This window comes from Carassius carassius, chromosome 9 (assembly GCF_963082965.1).
Source record: "Carassius carassius chromosome 9, fCarCar2.1, whole genome shotgun sequence".
In the NCBI taxonomy this organism is placed as follows: domain Eukaryota; kingdom Metazoa; phylum Chordata; class Actinopteri; order Cypriniformes; family Cyprinidae; genus Carassius; species Carassius carassius.
The window spans coordinates 7,963,990-7,983,458 of NC_081763.1; the positions used below are offsets into that span (position 1 = coordinate 7,963,990).

The following is a 19,469-nucleotide window of genomic DNA, read 5'->3' on the forward strand; positions in this document are numbered from 1 at the left end:
TCCAAGCATGTTAACAGAACATTTAGTGCAACAAAAAAGTGCGGAAGAAAAAGATGCACAACCAACCGAGAGAACCGCAGCCTTATGATGATTGTCAAGCAAACTGGATTCAGGAATTTTAGAGAACTTAATTTTAGAGAATCTATGGGCTATTGTCAAGAGGAAGATGAGAAACAAGAGACAAAACAATGCAGATGAGCTGAAGGCCACTGTAAAAAGAAACCTGGGCTTCCAGACCACCTCAGCAGTGCCACAAACTGATCACCTCTATGCCACGCGAATTGAGGCAATAATTAAAGCAAAAGGAGCCCCTACCAAGTATTGAGTATATATACAGTAAATGAACATACTTTCCAGAAGGCCAACAATTCACTAAATGTTTTTTTTTTATTGTTTTTATGAACTATTCTAATTTGTCAAGATCAAGAAATGTGAGCTAAAATCATCACAATTAAAAAAACAGGACTTAAACTACTTCAGTCTGTGTGCACTGAATTTATTTAACACATGAGTTTCACAATTTGAGTTGAATTACTAAAATAAATGAACTTTTCCTCATCTCTCTAATTTATTGAGAAGCACCTGTTTTGTATGAACTGCCTTTCATAAATTAAACAACAGAAGGGAATGGCATATATTTGGAAATCATATAAAAAAGGTAGGCATTCTGGAAATAGTTTTGAATGATGTGGACAAGGTGATACCGCTTGTTAATATGAAAAAAAAACACAAGATGAAAACATTAGACAGAACATGTCCTGGCACTGAAAAAAGCAAGATGGAAAGAAATTTCAATTGAGGAATGTTTTGGATGCACAACATTATTAGAACAGTGAATTTGACTGCCGTCTGCTGTGATGAGGGAGGATGGACAGATCAATCTTAAAGCAGCTATACTACACAATGGACCATCTGCTTTCTCAGACATAATTTATGATGGGCAGATCACAAATGGATCAGAGTGGATGCTATAATGATATGACAAATATGCTCAAAACTTTTCAAAAATCTCTTTTTTATGTTTTGGAAACATTTTTCAAATGCAATTTGATGACTGGGATGAGATTAGAAAGTCTCATAAGTCCACACTGGTGTTTCAGTGCTTCAGTAGTTACTCTTACCTCATTGTATGCAGAGGTGAGATTGCTGAGGTTTTTATTGTTCAAGTTCAGTAATTAACTCTGACACACATTTCCCTTTGTCACATACAATTCAGGAGATCTGAGGGCAGAGAGTGGAGACAGATGTGAAGATATGAGACAGAAAAAGAGCTGAAGAGAGAGTTAAAGAGAGAAGGAGAAAGAGACAGGTAAAATGGGAGGAAGAGAGACAAGAAGGTAGATAGACTGGAGACTGAAAACAGAGGAAGATGACAAGCAGATAGGTAAAGAGAGAGACAGGTACAGAGAAAGGGATGGAGGGAATGAAAGAAAAGAGACACTGACAGGTAATGACAATAAGAACGGCAGAGAGACAGGTAGAGAGTGAGGAAGAGAGAGATGAGTAGACAAAGTAAAGAAAGACACAGTTAGAGGAAGAGAAAAGAGAAAAAAGAATGGATAGTGAGAGTAGAGTGGGAAGGTACGAGACAGGTATACAGTAAGAGAAGGAGAAAGAGAGACATAGATTGGAAGAAGTGAAAGAGACAGGTATAAAATAAAGAGAGCCAGAGAGGGAAGGTAAGAGACAGGTAGATAGGATGAAAGACAAGTAAAAAGACATGCAGGCAAAGAGGTATAGAGAGACAGGCAGACTATAAGGAGTAGAAGACACAGTAAAAAAGAGAGATATGGGTAGAGTAGGAAGGTAAGAGAGAAAGAAAGACAAGTAGGAGAGAGACAGGTAGAGAGAGAAGGGAGAGACATTTGAGAGGCAAGAACAGAGATAGACTGGAAGCAGAGAAAAGGACAGATAGTGGGAGAAAACAGACAAAAATAAATAGAAAGAGAGGAAGCAGGGTAAATAGAGATGGAGAGAAAGAGAGGTAAAGAGGACGAAAGACAGCTAGAGAGAGACCAGTTGTGAGAGGGACAAAGAAATAAGCAGATTGAGATGGTGGGAAAAAAAACTAGAGATGCAGGAAGAGAAAGAGATAGGTAGAGTTGTGGAGAAGAAGGATACAAGAGACAGACAGGCAAAAATAGGTAGAAAAAAGAGGCGGCAAGAGAAGCAGAAGAGTGGGAGGGGATGGTGAGTCCGGCAGGTAGAGAGGGAGACAAGTATAAAATGAGAGAGATATATTAAGGTGTGGGGACATATGAATAAAGATGGAGTGAAACAGATAGAAAGGGAGAAATTAAGGCAGGTGGAGAGATGAGACAGAAGATGGGTTAAAGGAAAAGTAGAGAGAGACAAGTGGATATGGAGAGAGACAGGAAAACAGGGTAACTGTGAGACAGACAGGGGGTTAGAGGGAAAGAGGAACCAAGACAGCATTCATACAAAGTCAGTGAGCGTATGCTCATGAGAGAGAGAGAGAAAGATAGAGGGCTGTTATCTGAGCGTGCTTTGACTGCCTGCCATCTTACAGATGGAATCACAAAGTGGGGAACGAGAGCTGAGGGGGTAGGCAGAGGGTCACGTTCTCTGAGCAGCCCAAACTGAAACTAAAAAACAATGCTGAGATTGTGAAACAGGAACTGCTGGACTCTACAGCAGATGTGGTTCCCAGCATTATATGCAGCATGAAGCATGACTGAAGGGAAAGGTGCAGATGAATCTGAACAAAATAAAACACAACATTTGACCAACAAGTTTCAAACATACGGATCAGATGGTTCCAAATCAGTCACAACATCTGAGGGTAGTTTCACAAACAGGCAGCAGACAGTCTTCCCTTGACAGTTTCCAAGTAAAACTATGAAATAACACCATCTCACAACAGCCAGGACAGAGAATTCATAAAATAACCCACCTCCCATTCCGGCGTGTTGTTAGCTCGAAGCGAGAAGATGAACCTTCATCAATCTCATCTGATTCCCTGAAAGATTTTGAACAAGTTTGTGTTGCATTACAAAAGTCGGAACTAATAAATTGATCCCTGATGTGCCCAGAAAAGCCTCAGTGAATTACTAATTCCTTGGCAGCAAGGCAAAAACTCTCTAACGGGACAGTCATCTGAGAAATCTGACTCTGTGTTGTTTGATAGCACAACTCCTGTTGGTTGGCTCCCTCGCATAACAAAATACTATCAGGTAGATAAATGTACTGTAGTTGTTCTCAAGGAAGATGATGTGGAACTGAAAGAACAAGGGCCAGTGCTCACAGAATTCAGAGCTAACATCAGATTTCTCCTTCGTCATTGCTAAGCTGAGTCACCAAACTATGGAGTGCAGCAGGACCGGCCCATGTTTACAATGGACTTCCAGAAGTATTTTTCTTGTTAAATGTAAAAATATAATAATAATAATAATAATAATAATAATAAGAAGAAGAAGATGAAAAATGCAACTTTAAAGAGGCAATGATAAACTCTTTAAGTATTGTGAATTATGTAGCCAAATCTGCAACAGTATACAACAATTTGCTTTAAATCAAAATACTCCAGTGACTATGTAACAGACCTCACTACCCTGCCCTTAAGAGGTGCATTAGTGACTGATTCTACCGGCTGAATATTTTTTTTTCTGTGCCATCATCCTTGTTAGCACACCTGCCTCACCGATTGATGCTGGTTAAAATTCCACCTGTTGCAGGGTGAGTAGGACGGGTTAATGTGATGAAGGCTAGCCAGAAAAGGCTGTGCATGTAAAACTCACTCCCAGAGGTGGGTAGTAACGAGTTACATTTACTTCGTTACATTTACTTGAGTAATTTTTTGGGGTAACTAATACTTTTCGGAGTATATTTAAAGATGGGTACTTTATACTCTTACTTGAGTAAATTTTTGGGGAAAAATCTGTACTTTTACTTCGTTACTGAGGGCGACGGTCCTCTCGTTACTTTATCTTAATGCAATAAATGTTATAAATGCTTCAGTTTATTCCAAACGCGCCGTCTACTTTTCTCTGGGCAATAAGCGATGCCCATTCGCGAATGATTCATTCTTTTGAGTCAATTCTGTTCAAAGGCTTGATCAAACCAATTGGCAAACGAGTGAATTGGTTCATGAATCAGTTTGAATGAGTCGTTCAGTTCCCTGCCGCACGCGCTGAGCGTCTGAAGTGGTTCACTCAGAGTTGTAACGTTTAAGAGCAGAAAGAGCGTTGAAAACGTGGCTGGAACTGCACTGAGTTGAAAGCAAATCTGCAAAGGCTATTATTTGCTAGCGATGGAGATCCTTATTAGATGAACACCGCGTGTGTTGTCTACTGTTTAACAGGTAATAACTTGGGCTACATTCGATTACAGTACACGATACCACTGTGACATTAGTTTGTTGTACGTGGCTTATAACAGAGGGGAGTCAAGTTGAATGCAGCTTCCAAAAGACTAAATATAGCCGATTAAGATTTTATTAATTTTAATACATATCATCAGCTGCTTAATTTAGATCTGTGATTGCTTGCTGGCGCTGAGCCAGAGATGTGTTTTTACAGCGCTGCGCATTATAACAAATCACACATGATTATTTTGAGCTTATTAAAGCAATGGCCAATCAGAGGTGTTCAGATTAGTCATCTAATCATTCTAAGTCATTCTTTCTATATATAATATATTATATATATTATTAATATTATTATTTTAAGGTCATATTATATTTTCATAATTTTGCTATTTCGAAGCATTATGATTACTTGATTATCTGAGTAAGTCTCATTGGTGGTGATAGTGGCCGCTGCCGTTAGAGACATGTTAAAGTCACCTTTCAACTTCGTCATCCGTGGTTAAAGTTACTTGAAGTAAATGTTTGAGTTTCATCATCATGAAAAGGTCAAAGCCATCAGGGGCTCAGTATCGCAAGAAGAAAAAAGAAGACGAGAAAAAGAAAGCAAAATATACAGGTATGTTACAAATTGTTCTACAAGCTCCATCACCACTACGAGCAAAACATGACACTGTTTCTCCTAGACATTGAGAAACACCTTGTGACTGCATTATTAGCACCACGGGACGGATTTACGTCATGCTCATTTCAGCAGCGGAATATTATAGCAGGATTTTTCCTGCATTTAAATTTATTTGGCGGCCGCAAAAAAGCTTATTTTTGTCCCGTCAAAAGCCTTATTTGATCGGTGAATGAATCTCAGGGTTGCAAACAGCGCCGCTTTTTTCACGTCAGTTTGGGTGACTTGGGTCTTGAGATCGGTCTGATTATAATTTCACAAAGTCATCTGAAGCCATTCCATAGCTTAATGTGATGGACAGAAGACTATTTACATCATTAAATTAAAGTATACAGAAACCTCGTTTTCCCTCCTCCGCGGCTGTCAATCATTCTCCATAAACAGGGATGTTTCCAGGCAGATGTCCTATGATTACATTATTGACACTTTTGCAGCTATTAAGTCTAGACGTGTCCACTTTTAAAGCTATCGAAAATAGTAAACATGCTCAAATATGCCATGGTCAATTGCCATGGTCAAAAGTCCTTGGTTACCAGTTACTTCCTTTGAACATGGATGTGGTTACTGTGTATTATTGTATAGCTAATATGTAGCTGATAACGTAACATTGTCATGTTTTAGTCATTTAGTTTTTTTGCATTTAATTTGCCTGTTTTTCTTGTATTGTTTAATATTAATAATATTTAATTCTGATGAATTGTACATACTTGTATTTGGACAAATTTTGCAATATTTATGCAATAATTATTAAATGGGGGGGGGGGGGGGGGGTTGGTAGAAATCTCGCCTAGGGTGCCAAAAACGCTAGAAACGGCCCTGATTGCATGACACCTATATCTGTTACTTAAGTAAACAGACAGGGTTTTATAATAAATTACATAAATTGGAGTAAAGGCTGATGAAATATATACATTTATACACGCACACATACATTACATACATTTTATCTATATATCTAAATAAAAATAGGCTCAGTATATATGACCCAAAGTAACTAGTAACTAACTACTTGAGTAGATTTTTTATCCGATACTCTTTTACTCTTACTCAAGTAACTATTCAAGACTAGTACTTTTACTTTTACTTGAGTAAATATTTCTAGAAGTACTTTTACTTTTACTTGAGTACAGTTTTTGGGTACTCTACCCACCTCTGCTCACTCCCCTGGTCTTGAAAGGTGCGCTAGCGACTGACACCCATGCTGGTTGACATTGGTTTGAATCCCAATCCTTACTGCGCAAATAGGACCAATTTAATTGGTGCCATGACCCAGATGGGAGTGATCTTTAGTGCAGTAAATGACGGAGGCCGCAGTAAAGGCCAACTAGTAAGAGGTGTACAAGTAAAATCTCTTTCCTCTGGTCTCAAAGGTGTGCTGGCAACTGATGCTAAAGGTTGTGTCCTTTAGCCAACCATGACGGTTGACTCTGGTTCAAATCGTACTTGAGTGGTACAAGTAGAATGCAACCAGATAAAACCAAATCTATTGAAACAAAACTATTGTTTATTTAGTAACTAAAGTTAACATGGTATTTTTTATATTTTATTTTTTTGCAATGGAAATTTTTCACACCCAATGGAACTTTTAGCCTTAAGATCTCAACACTTTTAATTCACCACACACACTCACACACTCCAAGTCCCCATTCAGCTGAGCAGAAGAAACAGACTTCCCTCTGTGCCCAGAACCTGGATCAGTGCAGAAAGCCATGCAGCTGTTGTGAGACAGCAGTCAGGAATATGGCCGACAATGCGCTTTGACATGTTGATTCACTGCTTGCTGGCTACGAGCAGCCTGCATCGCTTCAGAAATGCATGCATTAATGGAGGTTTCTTCCACTCTCCTCAGGAGTTCCAACATAAAATATTTCTGCTTGAAGGACTTGGAAAACATACAGACATGACATGGGTTTAACCATGGACTTTAGTTATCTAAAATAAACTGTAAAAATGGAGGTAGGAAGAATCTAACACAAACATTTGTCTTCCTTTTAAAGATATAAAAGTGGTGTGGAAAACCCTAACAGCAAAAAACGTTTCATGGGAAAAGCAGGGAGGTTTATAATTAGCCATTAGCAATTAGCACTCCTAATGGCCCAGTCCATTTCACAAATTTAAGAACCCTTAAAAACAAGCATAACCAGCGTGAACCATACTACTATAAAATGTTTTAGTTGTTTGCAAATAAATAAATAAATAAATAGCCAGAACACATATTTATTTTTGAAAGGCCATCAATGGAGAAAAAACAGGCAAATTTTTAGAACTTGGTCTTTAGATCAAACATTTTTTCCTTTTCTCACTATGGTTTACCAGCATTTTTATGTTGTCTAGATCTGACTGCATCATCAACAATCTGTTGCAGTCAGATTTGACATTCTCTAATCCCCAAACATTGTGTCTTTCAGCAGGTCCCATGTCTGCCACTCAAAATCCAACCCTTCTTTACACACAATGCATAAATGCATCACTTCAGCTCAACTTTCTGCCACGGCTGAGGGCTCAGACGGCAGGCTCTAAACATTACCCCAGTTGTCATATTTCACAGAGTTTGATATGTGAACTGCCGTAACAGGATTTGAACCTAAAATATTCTAAGCCTCTTTCACTATATCAAACCATTTAAACACAAGATCCAATGTAGTGTAGCAAATGTGCTGTTTTTATTTATTTATTTTAAATACACTTATACATTTTTTATAATTTTTTTTTTTTTATTATTCCTGCCCACACATTCAATCAGCAGATTCACTCCCTTTTTCCCTCCATTTTTCATGACAAAATGCATCTGAAGCTGGGAATAAACCTGAATCTTCCAGTTGGATTTTCTGTCTGCATTCCAAAACAACACAGATAAACCCTGCTTAGGCTGAAACCCCCTGGTGCAGGTTTTTACATGATTTTTGCTTTAGCAAATAATTTCCCATGTCATAAATCAAACTGATGCACATTAAATTTGTAATATATATCCAATCTAACCTCATACAGTACATACCATGGTATACCCATAGCCCACAACTAGAAGCTGATACCATAGCGATAACACACATTTACAGTGACAATCAGAGAGAGAGAGAGAGAGAGAGAGAGAGAAAGAGAGAGAGTGTGTATGGGGGTGATGGTATCTTCCTGGTTGAGCTGGATGTAATATTCAATTTGACATGAATATATTCTGCATTATAGTGTTGAAAGCACAAAAGCTGTAGCCGAAAATACTTTCTCTGTTACTGCTGTGAGAGTTCATATCAAAGCACTGCAGCAATTTCAGAACCAACATGGGGGGGGGGGGGTAATTAACATCAAAGTAGTGGAAAACTCAAACTTGGCTCTTAGCTTAAAGATCCACAAGCTATTTTGCGGTGTGAGAGTTTTTGTTCATGTTAAGGCTCATCTAGTCTGGCATTCACTTTAAAGAGCTACTCATAGACCAAACTTCTAGAATGTAAATAAACAAGAGCTGTTTTGAGGTTTCATAACAGTGTCTAACATACACATGCTAAACGGGACATGTTTATCAAGCAACATCCTCTATGTTCTTGAAACAATATTCCTATTTACCACTCATTGCCCTTTTAGGGGCTATGATAAGATCCTGGAGTCAGAGACTGAATTATGGATGGATCTGATAATAAACAGAAGAATTAAAAAAAGTTGCTGTAGATATGCATTTTATACACTTCAAAAATGCTGCTACTCAAAGCACCTTACATTTGCATTCAATGCATACATTTATCTGTTTACATGTTCCCTCAGAATCAAAATGACGCAAAGTAAATATTACAAGCCTGAACACTGCAGAAAAAAGAATAAATTGATAAACACCACTTGATGTAATATGGTTGTAATATGTAATATATATATATATATATATATATATATTGTGACGAGCGTCCCGAGTCCACATCAACGTCGCCCTGGTAACTCACGAGGAGCACCGGCTCGAGGCTCATCACGGGCTGATCACCCGCACCTGCCTCTCATCAGCCGGGCCTCATATAAACAGCACGTGCACAGGAAAAGGGTGAGAAGCCTCTCCACAAGTTAAACACACTGAATCTTCTCTCTCTCTGCCACCAGAAAGCAGCCTGTGACCGGAAGACCTGCCATTAGCACTCCACCAACTCACCTGCACCTGGACCCGAGTGAGAGCACCTTTTTGCACTCCGAAGCACCGTCATCACCCCGCAACCCTTCACTTTTCAATAAAATCCACCCTTCGGGGCTTTACACTTGAGTTTGCTCCTGCCTATTCCTTCCACCCCGCCACACTGGTGGAGAATGCGGGAAGGAATACAAATCTGCGGTTCCCCAGCGACTCACACTCCTTTTTGTTTTTCTTTGTGTTTTTCTCTGCCAGGCGGCCTCTGCTCCCCGAACCTCCAGGATGGAAGAAATACTCCAGCGCCTAACGGAGGTCAGCATCCGCCAGCAACAGATAACGGAACACCTAGCCGCTCCAATTGACCAGACCGAGCAGGAACTCGGCGAGCTCGACGCGTTCCACTTCCCGACCCACGAGCGAAAGTGTCCCAGCTACTCCCCAAGATGACCGCTGATGACGATATAGAGGCCTTTCTCCAAATGTGGAGAAAGGAGGGCTGGGAGACCGATGACGGGGCGCGGTTGGTCGCCCCTCTCCTCACCGGCGAAGCTCAACGGGCCTTCTTCGCCCTGCCGACGGAAGTGGCAAACGATTACGGCGAGCTCAAGAAGGAAATCCTGTCCCGGCTGGGGCTCTCCTCGGTCTGCGCTGCCCAGCACTTCCATGAGTGGGACTATAAACTCAGCCTCCCAGCCCGAGCCCAGGCGGCCGAACAATCCCACCTCGCACGGCATTGGTTGCTCGCCGGGGAGCCTATTGCTGCCCAAGTTGTAGAACGTGTCGTTGTGGACCAATTCCTCCGGACCCTTCCCCGGACTCACCGGCAAGCGCTTGGGATGCGGAACCCTACTTCAATCACCGAGCTCGTTGAGGTGGTGGAACTGGCGGATGCTGCCCAACAGCGGGACACCGGGGAGCAGTCGAGGCCGTTTCCCCGGAGGGTGGTCCAGGAGCGGCGCATGCCAGAGGGCACCTTGCGAGCAGTAGCTAGGTCGACGGCTCCCTCCCCGAAGGACGAACCGATGCCCACCACGGACCCTGCATCTCCCGCGCGGACGTGGTTGGCAGGCTGTATCATACACCGCGACCTGCCCAAGGGGGCGCCGGAAGCGGAGGTGAAAATTAACGGCCGTCCAGTTCAAGCCCTCCTTGACTCCGGCAGCGTGGTGCAATCTCGCATCCTCACGCCACGCGGAGAAACCAAGGCTAGCTGCCCCATCACCTGCATGCACAGAGATACCCGCCATGTCCTGACCCGGAGTGTGACGATCTCCACCTTCCCGGGCGCCTGGCCCCTTGAAGTGGGCGTGCTGAAGGATCTGCCCATCCCCCTCCTTCTTGGCCGAGACTGGCCGGGGTTCGACCGCCGAGATGGTGAGTCCCAGGTCCTTGAAGCTAACCTCTACCATGATCTGTTCCAACAGGTGAATGGGGGAGGTTCATTTGCCCAAGAACAACGCGAGGATGATCGTCTCAAGCATTGCTGGTCCCAAGTGCGCATGGTAGACGGGAAGGAATTAAAACCAGGGCCCCATCCTCTCCCGCACTTCATCGTCCAAAATGGCCTACTCTACTGTGTCGCACAGCGAAGGGGGAAGCAGAAGTCAAACGTTTCTGCCAGGCTTGCCCAATCTGCCAGAAGACGTCCCCACGGAAACCTCCCCCCAGCCCACTGATTCCACCACCCATCATTGGGGTGCCCTTCGAGTGCATCGGGATGGACCTCGTAGGGCCGTTGCCTAAGTCTGCCCGTGGCCACGAGCACATCTTGGTGATTGTGGACTACGCCACCTGGTACCCCGAAGCCGTACCCCTCCGTAAAGGCTACCGCCAAGACCATCGCCAGCGAGCTCTCCCTGCTCTTCAGCCGGGTGGGCATCCCTGCGGAGATATTGACCGACCAGGGGACCCCCTTCATGTCCCAGCTAATGGCTGACCTGTGCAAACTCCTCCAGGTAAAGCAACTAAAAACCTCTGTTTACCACCCCCAGACTGACGGCCTTGTGGAACGGTTAAATCAAACCCTTAAGCAAATGCTACGGTGGGTCGTGGCCAAAGACAGGCGCGACTGGGACCTCATGCTTCCCTACGTGTTGTTCGGCATTCGAGAGGTCCCTCAGGCGTCCACGGGTTTCACCCCCTTCGAGCTGCTGTTCGGGCGCCAGCCTCGGGGACTGCTAGATGTCGCCAGGGAAGCATGGGACCAACAGCCGGCCCCCCACCACTCCATCATTGAACATGTGAAGGTGATGAGGTAAAGAATCGACCGGGTCATGCCATTAGTCCGGGAACACCTCGTCAGGGCACAGCAAGCACAGCAGCGGCACTATGACCGGGCCGTCCAGCCCCGCGAGTTCCAGCCCGGGGACCGGGTAGTGGTCCTCATCCCCAACGCCGCCTGCAAGTTTTGGCCAGCTGGCAGGGCCCGTACACCGTTGCTGAAAAAATCGGGCCCGTCACCTACCGAGTCCGCCAGCCGGGGCGGCGGAAACCAGACCAAATCTACCACATCAACCTATTCAAAAGGTGGGTCGCGACCAGAGACCAGCTAGCGGCCCTCGCCACCAGGGGACCCGGTCATAGTGGATATCAACCGGAGCTGTCGGCGACCCAGAAGACAGAGCTGCAACACCTGGTCAGTCAGTTCCCAGATGTGTTCTCGTCGGCCCCCGGGCGGACCCACATGGTCCAACACGAGATCCACACCCCAGCCGGAGTCATCGTCTGGCAACGGCCCTACTGTGTCCCAGAGGCTCGTCGGCAGGCTATCGAAGAGGAAATTCATCAAAAGCTGGAGTTAGGGGTAATTGAGCTATCGAACAGCCCTTGGTCCAGCCCTATCGTCATGGTCCCCAAGCCCGACGGCACCCTCCGCTTCTGCAATGACTTCCGCCGCCTGAACGAGGTCTCGACATTCGACGGCTACCCCATGCCTCGAGTGGATGAGCTTCTCGATCGCCTGGGAAGGGCCCGGTATATCTCCACCCGGGACCTCACCAAGGGATACTGGCAGGTCCCCCTATCTGAAGCCGCCAAGTCCAAGACCGCCTTCAGTACCCCTGGTGGGCACTGGCAATAACGGACCCTCCCGTTCGGCCTACACGGGTCCCCGGCCACGTTCCAATGGATTATGGACATCTTACTGCGGCCTCACCAGGCCAACGCCGCGGCATACCTGGATGACGTGGTTATCCACACCGAGCGCTGGGAAGACCACCTGGACCGTATGCGGAGGGTGCTGATGGAGCTACGTAGGGCTGGGCTCACTGCCAACCCCCGGAAGTGCCACCTGGGCTTGACGGAGGCAAAGTACCTGGGGTTTCAAGTCGGACGGGGACTCATCCGACCACAGGAGAACAAGGTCGAGGCGATATGGTCTGCCGCCAGACCCAGCACAAAGACCCAGGTACCAGCGTTTTTGGGGTTGGCAGGATACTACCGCTGTTTTATCCCTAACTTCTCCTCATTAGCCGCCCCCCTGACAGACCTGACCAGGAAGGGGCAGCCAGAAAAAGTATACTGGACACCGGAAGCGGAGGAGGCGTTTAAGAAGGGGAAGCTGGCCCTCACCTCGGAGCCAGTCCTGCGTGCCCCGGACTTCAGCTGCCCCTTCCTGCTGCAAACGGATGCCTCTGACACAGTACTGGGGGCCGTCCTGTCACAGGTTCAAGAAGGGGAGGAACATCCCATCCTATACATCAGCAGGAAGCTGACCCCGGCCAAAAGGAACTACGCCGCCGTCGAAAAGGAAGCTCTGGCCATCAAGTGGGCAGTCCTGGAGCTGCGGTATTACCTCCTTGGGCGGAAGTTTACTCTCCTCACAGACCACGCGCCCCTCCAGTGGATGGCTCGCGCCAAGGACACCAACGCCAGGGTAACACGATGGTTCCTCGCGCTCCAGGACTTCCACTTCGAAGTGCTCCATCGGGCCGGAGCAGCCAACTCCAATGCCGATGGCCTTTCCCTGATCTGGTCCACTTATGCAGGTCTGTCAGGGGTCACTCCCCACCCACCCACTTATTCACCCCTGTTAACATCGTATTTTTCCACCAGACCAGGACAACGCTTAGCGGGGGGGAGTGTGACGAGCGTCCCGAGTCCACATCAGTGTCGCCCTGGTAACTCACGAGGAGCACCGGCTAGAGGCTCATCACGGGCTTACCACCCGCACCTGCCTCTCATCAGCCGGGCCTCATATAAACAGCACACGCACAGGAAAAGGGTGAGAAGCCTCTCCACAAGCTAAACACAATGAATCTTCTCTCTCTCTGCCACCAGAAAGCAGCCTGTGACCGGAAGACTTGCCACGAGCACTCCACCGACTCACCTGTACCTGGACCCGAGTGAAAGCACCTTTTTGCAAGCCAAAGGACCGTCATCCAAAACCAAATCCACCCTTCAGGGCTTTACACTTGAGTTTGCTCCTGCCTATTCCTTCCACCCGCCACAATATATATATATATATATTTATATTTATATCTAGTCATCAACCAGGTAAGACAAACGGCAGATCATGGGACTGATCTAAAATATCCAGATAGAAATCTGTTGCCCATTCTCAAAGCAACATTGCTCAAGAAAGTTGCCCCATGTATCATCAACTTTAAAGTCATTGAATTATTACCTGGTGGAACATTCCCATCAACCAATCATGTTGAAATGGCTGTGTTCGAAATGGCATACTTGCTTAGTGCCTACTTCCCGGTACACAGTGTATACTGCCTGTTTCAGAAAAGTATGCTAAAGTGTTGTCACATGACAAAACATTAATTGCAGCATACTGCAATATAGTCGGAGTTGTATGGTTGTATGCCATTCCGAACACAGATTCTGTACTGATTTCAGTGTACTTAAGTTATATTTAGCAGATTCTGGTAAATATAGTAGGTCATCTGGGTATTTGATGCTTACAGAAAATGTGCACACTATGCACAGCATACATACTGGATACTGGAGAAATAGTATGAGTAGTATGATAGTATGGCATTTCGCACCAAGCAAATGTCATTGTTAGATGTTGATTCAGGAACACATCTTGCGTAAATCATGTTGTGTACACACATGCAAACAATCTCAACATCTGAATCACAGTCTCTCATTGTTGTAACTTGACAGATCACTAGAAAGAATCTCGACTTTCAAGTTTGTAAATCCACACCAAACAACACTTGTCTCATTCCTTCCCTTGCGAAAAAGAATAGTGCTCATTTGTATTAAATTTCCACTTCAAAATCTTAAAAGCATGTTTTTAAAAACTCTACTTGCAGTCTTTATTTTTAACACAAGTAGATATTTAAAAAGCATTTTAATTGTAGTATGTTATTTGATATTAAATTAAAAGTTGATAGATTTTAAATGTACTAAACTGCAACTTCATTTAATATATTTAAATACATGAAATACAAGTAATTTCACATAAATTTAAGCTACAATCCTTTTTTCATTTATCTGTAAATAACATGCAGTTAGGTGCCTGATAACATTACATTCAGTTCACACTTAAGTTTATTCCTTCAAAGTTAATTATTTCTTTAATAAGCAGTCCTTTTAAAAGTATACTTCTTTGTTTTTTGTCTCAGTGTCTTTTTCTATTGGCACCTCTCTCTCCTTTCTCATTCCATGGCGATCACTAGCACTCAGTGCTGTGGAATAATTAAACCATTCAGTGAGCAGGGCTGTCGTGTAAAATACAGCTATACCTTCCTCATTTTGATAGGATGAGTGCTTTTCCATGGCACAAGTCCCACTGGCTGGTCTCTGAATGAACATGGAGAAGGTAGAGTTGTACAATGATTTATTGCTGCATTTGCACCTAGATCCCAGTCAGATAACTCAAGTTCAATAAACTCCTCTCAAATACACACAAGCATGATTTCTAAGACTTCAGGAACCGGAGCAGTTACCCCTCCATGCGCCTGCAGATAGATTGGCATCCAGCTCAAAGCAGCAGCACATTAAAATAAGCTTTGATGCTCAGTATGGCTGCACAGAGGGGCAGGTGAGGGAAAGGGTGGCCCCGTGCAGTCAACAAGGATTTTGGGAAATACTCTCAGCTTTTAAAGCTGGAGAAATCTATAGCCTTCTCGGAGTGGGAGATAGATGTAGATGCTGGGAAAAGGGGGAAACCTGCAGCTTTATTCGGGATGAAAAAGTGTCTACTTGCTGCGCAGAGGGTGGCTGTGTGCTTTGGAGGTTCAGTGGTTTGAGTGGGACCATATGGAAGGCTATTCATGTCAATGAAATGATGAACAGACGATCATTCAAGCTAAGTACCTGCTATTTGCTTTATAGCGGTGATCATTCAAAGCACAAACCGAGAAATTAATGCCAAATTGTACCTATTGCACAATATGATTATTATTTAATTAACACTTCCAAGGTGTAATTGCTCAAAAGTGTGAAACACAGCTCAAAAGAACTCCGTGTTCGTCAGTGTAGTCAGACTCTGTCAGTTGTTGACCTAGATTATTATGTTTAATTATTTATTTTATTGCAAACCAAGATTTCCTTGTAAATCATAAAGAAAAGATCAACCTAGTCATGAACTTAACATCAAAGAAATATCAAGCCATGCTGGTTGACAGAGTTCAATTTTACCATTAACTTTATCCAATGGATTTAATGGTCCACTAGTGTGACCAGCACCAAACTATGTGTAAAGCAACATTTTCAAAAACAACTAGTCAGTGGGTTGTCAAACAGTAAACTGTTCAATTAACAAATTGAAATCAATATTTGGTATGTACACCCTCTGGCTTTAAAATAGCTTTTGTCCTCGGTACATTTGCATACAATTTTTAAGGTAGTCTTGGAAATATTTCCACAGTTCTTAAAGGGATTGTTCATTCAAATATTTAAATTCTGTTATAAATTACTCACCCTCATGTCCTTCCAAAAGGCAAGACCTTCGACCTTTCATTGAAAATGTACACAAAAATGTAAATGGCTGAGTCTCAAGCTATCCAAGTTGTAGACGAGTTTGTTTCTTCATTTGCTCACCAAATGGATCCTTTGCAGTGTTCAAACAGTTCATATAAACATCACAACAATCCACAAGTGATCCACACGACTCCAGTCCAACAATTCACATATTTTGAAGAGAAAAGCAGCGTGTTTGTAATAAACAAATAAATCATTAAGACACTTTCAATTTAAACCATTGCTTCTGGCCAAAAGGTCAATCCGCTGTTGTCCCCTCACATCAAAATCCATGGACCGATCTGTTTAGAACTGTTGAACCATTTAGAATTTGAAAATGGTGCTTGATTTGTGCATATATCTCTTCTGATTCAGACAGGATGACTTTTACACTGTAGAAAGCGATGCTCTGAAGTTAAAAACATCCGAATGATGTATTTGTTTATTACAAACACCCAGCTTGTTGTTAACTGTAATGTTTTCATCAGCTGTTTGGACTCTCATTCTGATGGGAGCCATTCACTGCAGAGGATCCAATGGTGAGCAAGTGAAAAGTCATTTTCAACTAATTGTCATTTTTGGATGTACTATTACTTTAATGGCAAAAGGACTGTTTAGAAATGACAGATTTGGTACTGGTACACTAAAGCAAATGATTAGAATAACCATCTTAAAAAAACATCTAACTAGCATAAGACAATGCTGTATTGTACACCGCTACATGACCAAGAAGTAGTTCATTTTGGCCTAAGCCGGTCATTTATTTTCAGCAGGGAGTGCTATACCAAACATGCATAAGCCACCTTGTCTTGTGTGTGAATTGCTCATCTCCTGATTCTACTGTTGGGCAATAACTGTGTGTTTTTATCCACCAACTGTTTGTATGTACCCACCAAGAAAGACTGAGAAATCACAGTTGGCAATGACAAAGCTTTATCAAAGAAAACCAAAACAAACCATGACCAAAAAAAAAAAAAAAAGGTTTTCCTCTGGTTGGAAGCAATCAAGCATCCTCTGGCAATTATCTGATCCCAAAATAATTCAGGTAGCCATGGCAGTATTGTTTCAACACAGGGAATATCACAGATCCACCCTGTTTTATGTGTGGCTTTTACAGCTTCTGCTGTCAAATATCCCCGAGAGCATTTGATAGTTTCTTGCAGTTTTTAATTAATGCATAGGCCTAGTGATGTTAATTAAAACCAGAATGATCATTACCCACCAGGAAAGATCATACAGGTGCTTGTGCTGGCGGCCAACAAGTGCTGATCATAACTGAGGAGTTACTCTAATAACCATGATCAGGTGCAGTCTTTAGGGGCTTAAATAATTGGGGATTTTTAGGTAACTTATGCAATTTATCTTTGCTTTGTTCAGTATCATAATAAGGGAGCTTAAAGGGACAGAACACCCAAATATTTGACAAAATCTTTGAGAAAAATTTATTTAGTCACCCTCATGTCATTTCAAACTTGCCATTTCATTATAATTTTTTCTTTCTGTGGAACACAAATCAATTTTGGTAACCAAAAGCATACTTCAAAGAATGTTGGTAACCAAAAGTGTATTTTAAAGGATATTTGTAAGAAAAAAGAAAAAAAAGAACAATGTTGGCAGCCAAAAGTGTATTTCGATTACTGTTGGTAACCAAAAGTGTATTTTGACGAATGCTGGTAACCAAATATATATTCAGAAGAATGCTGGTAACCAAAAGTGTATATTTAAGAATGTTGGGAACCAAAAAGATATTTTGAAGAAATTTGGTAAACAAACAGTTTCGAGACCCAATGACTTCCATAGTATTTTTCTATGGAATACTGTGGACATCAATGGGACCCAAAACCGTTTGGTTACCAACATTCTTCAAAATATCTTATTTATTGTTCCACAGAAGACACAAAGTCATACAGGTTTGAGGATGAAATGAGGGCGAGTAAATTATGATACAATTTTAATTTTGGGGTAAACTATTCCTTTTAGGCCTAGAAGTTTTAAAATTGATGAGTTACAATTATTTGTGCATTCTTTCTTGACCCCATTCTATTTATAACATACTTTTAATATGTTTTACATGCAGAAAGACTGCATACATAAACTAATCTTGGTCAACATCCAACAGCAGAACAACATGTTTTTGTTGAAACACAAAAGGCTTTGTCCACACCACTTGAATCAACAATGTATGCTGAGGAAATTCTTAAATAAAAACAGGTTCTCCTTTGGGTTTGAAATGATGAAAAAGGAAAGACTGCAATATCACTTACTTCATTGGTTTGAACAGGGCTTGTCCGTAGTTCTGGAATGACATGATGAGCTTCAGCTGAGTGCCACCTGACTTCATTGCTGTGAAGGAAACATAAATACTTTAACAACAGCCAAGCAGTTTTCTAAAAACAAGACAATATGAACACCCACCCACACAAACTAACACAATCATCTCTTCCAGCATTCATGCTAAATAGCTTTTGCTCCAACTCACACAAGCATGTATAAGTCATGATGTTTGCAGTCTTGTAAACAGCAGTGGTGATTTCTTAGTGCATTTTGTCAGACTGTCAACAAATCTCATGAATACATGGCAAATCCCATGAGCAGCTATGCAACCATCTGCTGTTCATGAGAGTAAAACAGTTAAATAGTTGAAATATCAGTAACGAGCATTGGCGCACATTTGTAAAGTTACAGAATATAACCATCTCAGGGTACTTCAAATGAAGGGTCAATGACGTGACTATAATAATACTGAAGTAACACACTAATTCATACAGTACAATAGTTTAACATTTAATTAAAATGTTGGATTAAAATATTGTAATTCATCAAGATATATATTTTTTACATTACACAATGTTCATGTATATATATATTGTTTCTTGAGGATTGTCTGAGTACCACATCTTCATAAGTATGGACAAAGTCCTTGCAGTGACCTAAGAAGGCGGGTATTAAACAGCCTCTGATATCCCTTCAAAGGAAGGTAAACAGACTTTGTAAGAATGGAAATATGGGCGTTTCATCACAAATTAAGTCCTTCGCATGTGTGCAAAAGCAGTTTGTGTGCGCATAGGCCTTTGGCAGCTTAAGTTAGTCACAACAAATCATATTTTCTACAAAGCGAATAATCCCCCAAATTACACCATACTGTCTACAGTGAAGTGCTGTTTCTCATGGCTTTCCCAGCAAGGGCTGTGTCAGTGCATGCCTCGCAATTTCCTTTTAAGTGCCAGATCCAGAAAGTCTAGTTCTGGAAGTCTTAAAACTATGACAGAAGTCAGGAAACTGACCTTAGATCCGCAGAAAACAGTCGGGCTGATTAATGAGATTGGACAGCAAAGATGGCTGATACGGCTTTACGTTGAGTAATCAAAAAATTCTGTATCATATTTCCCCAGAGGGAACCTGTGCTATTCAGCAGCAGTTATGTCTTATTGAACTCATTAGTT

General features: G+C 42.6%; 1 protein-coding gene across 1 annotated transcript in view; it reads right to left on the reverse strand.

Moving 5' to 3' along the window:
* The window catches only part of LOC132148845 (extracellular serine/threonine protein kinase FAM20C-like), a 76,689-nt gene that overhangs the window by 48,483 nt on the left and 8,737 nt on the right, over positions 1-19,469 (reverse strand). Inside the window, exon 4 of the mRNA XM_059557588.1 lies at positions 18,291-18,369. Coding sequence (XP_059413571.1) covers positions 18,291-18,369 — 79 coding nt within the window. The remainder of the gene's footprint in view (positions 1-18,290; positions 18,370-19,469) is intronic.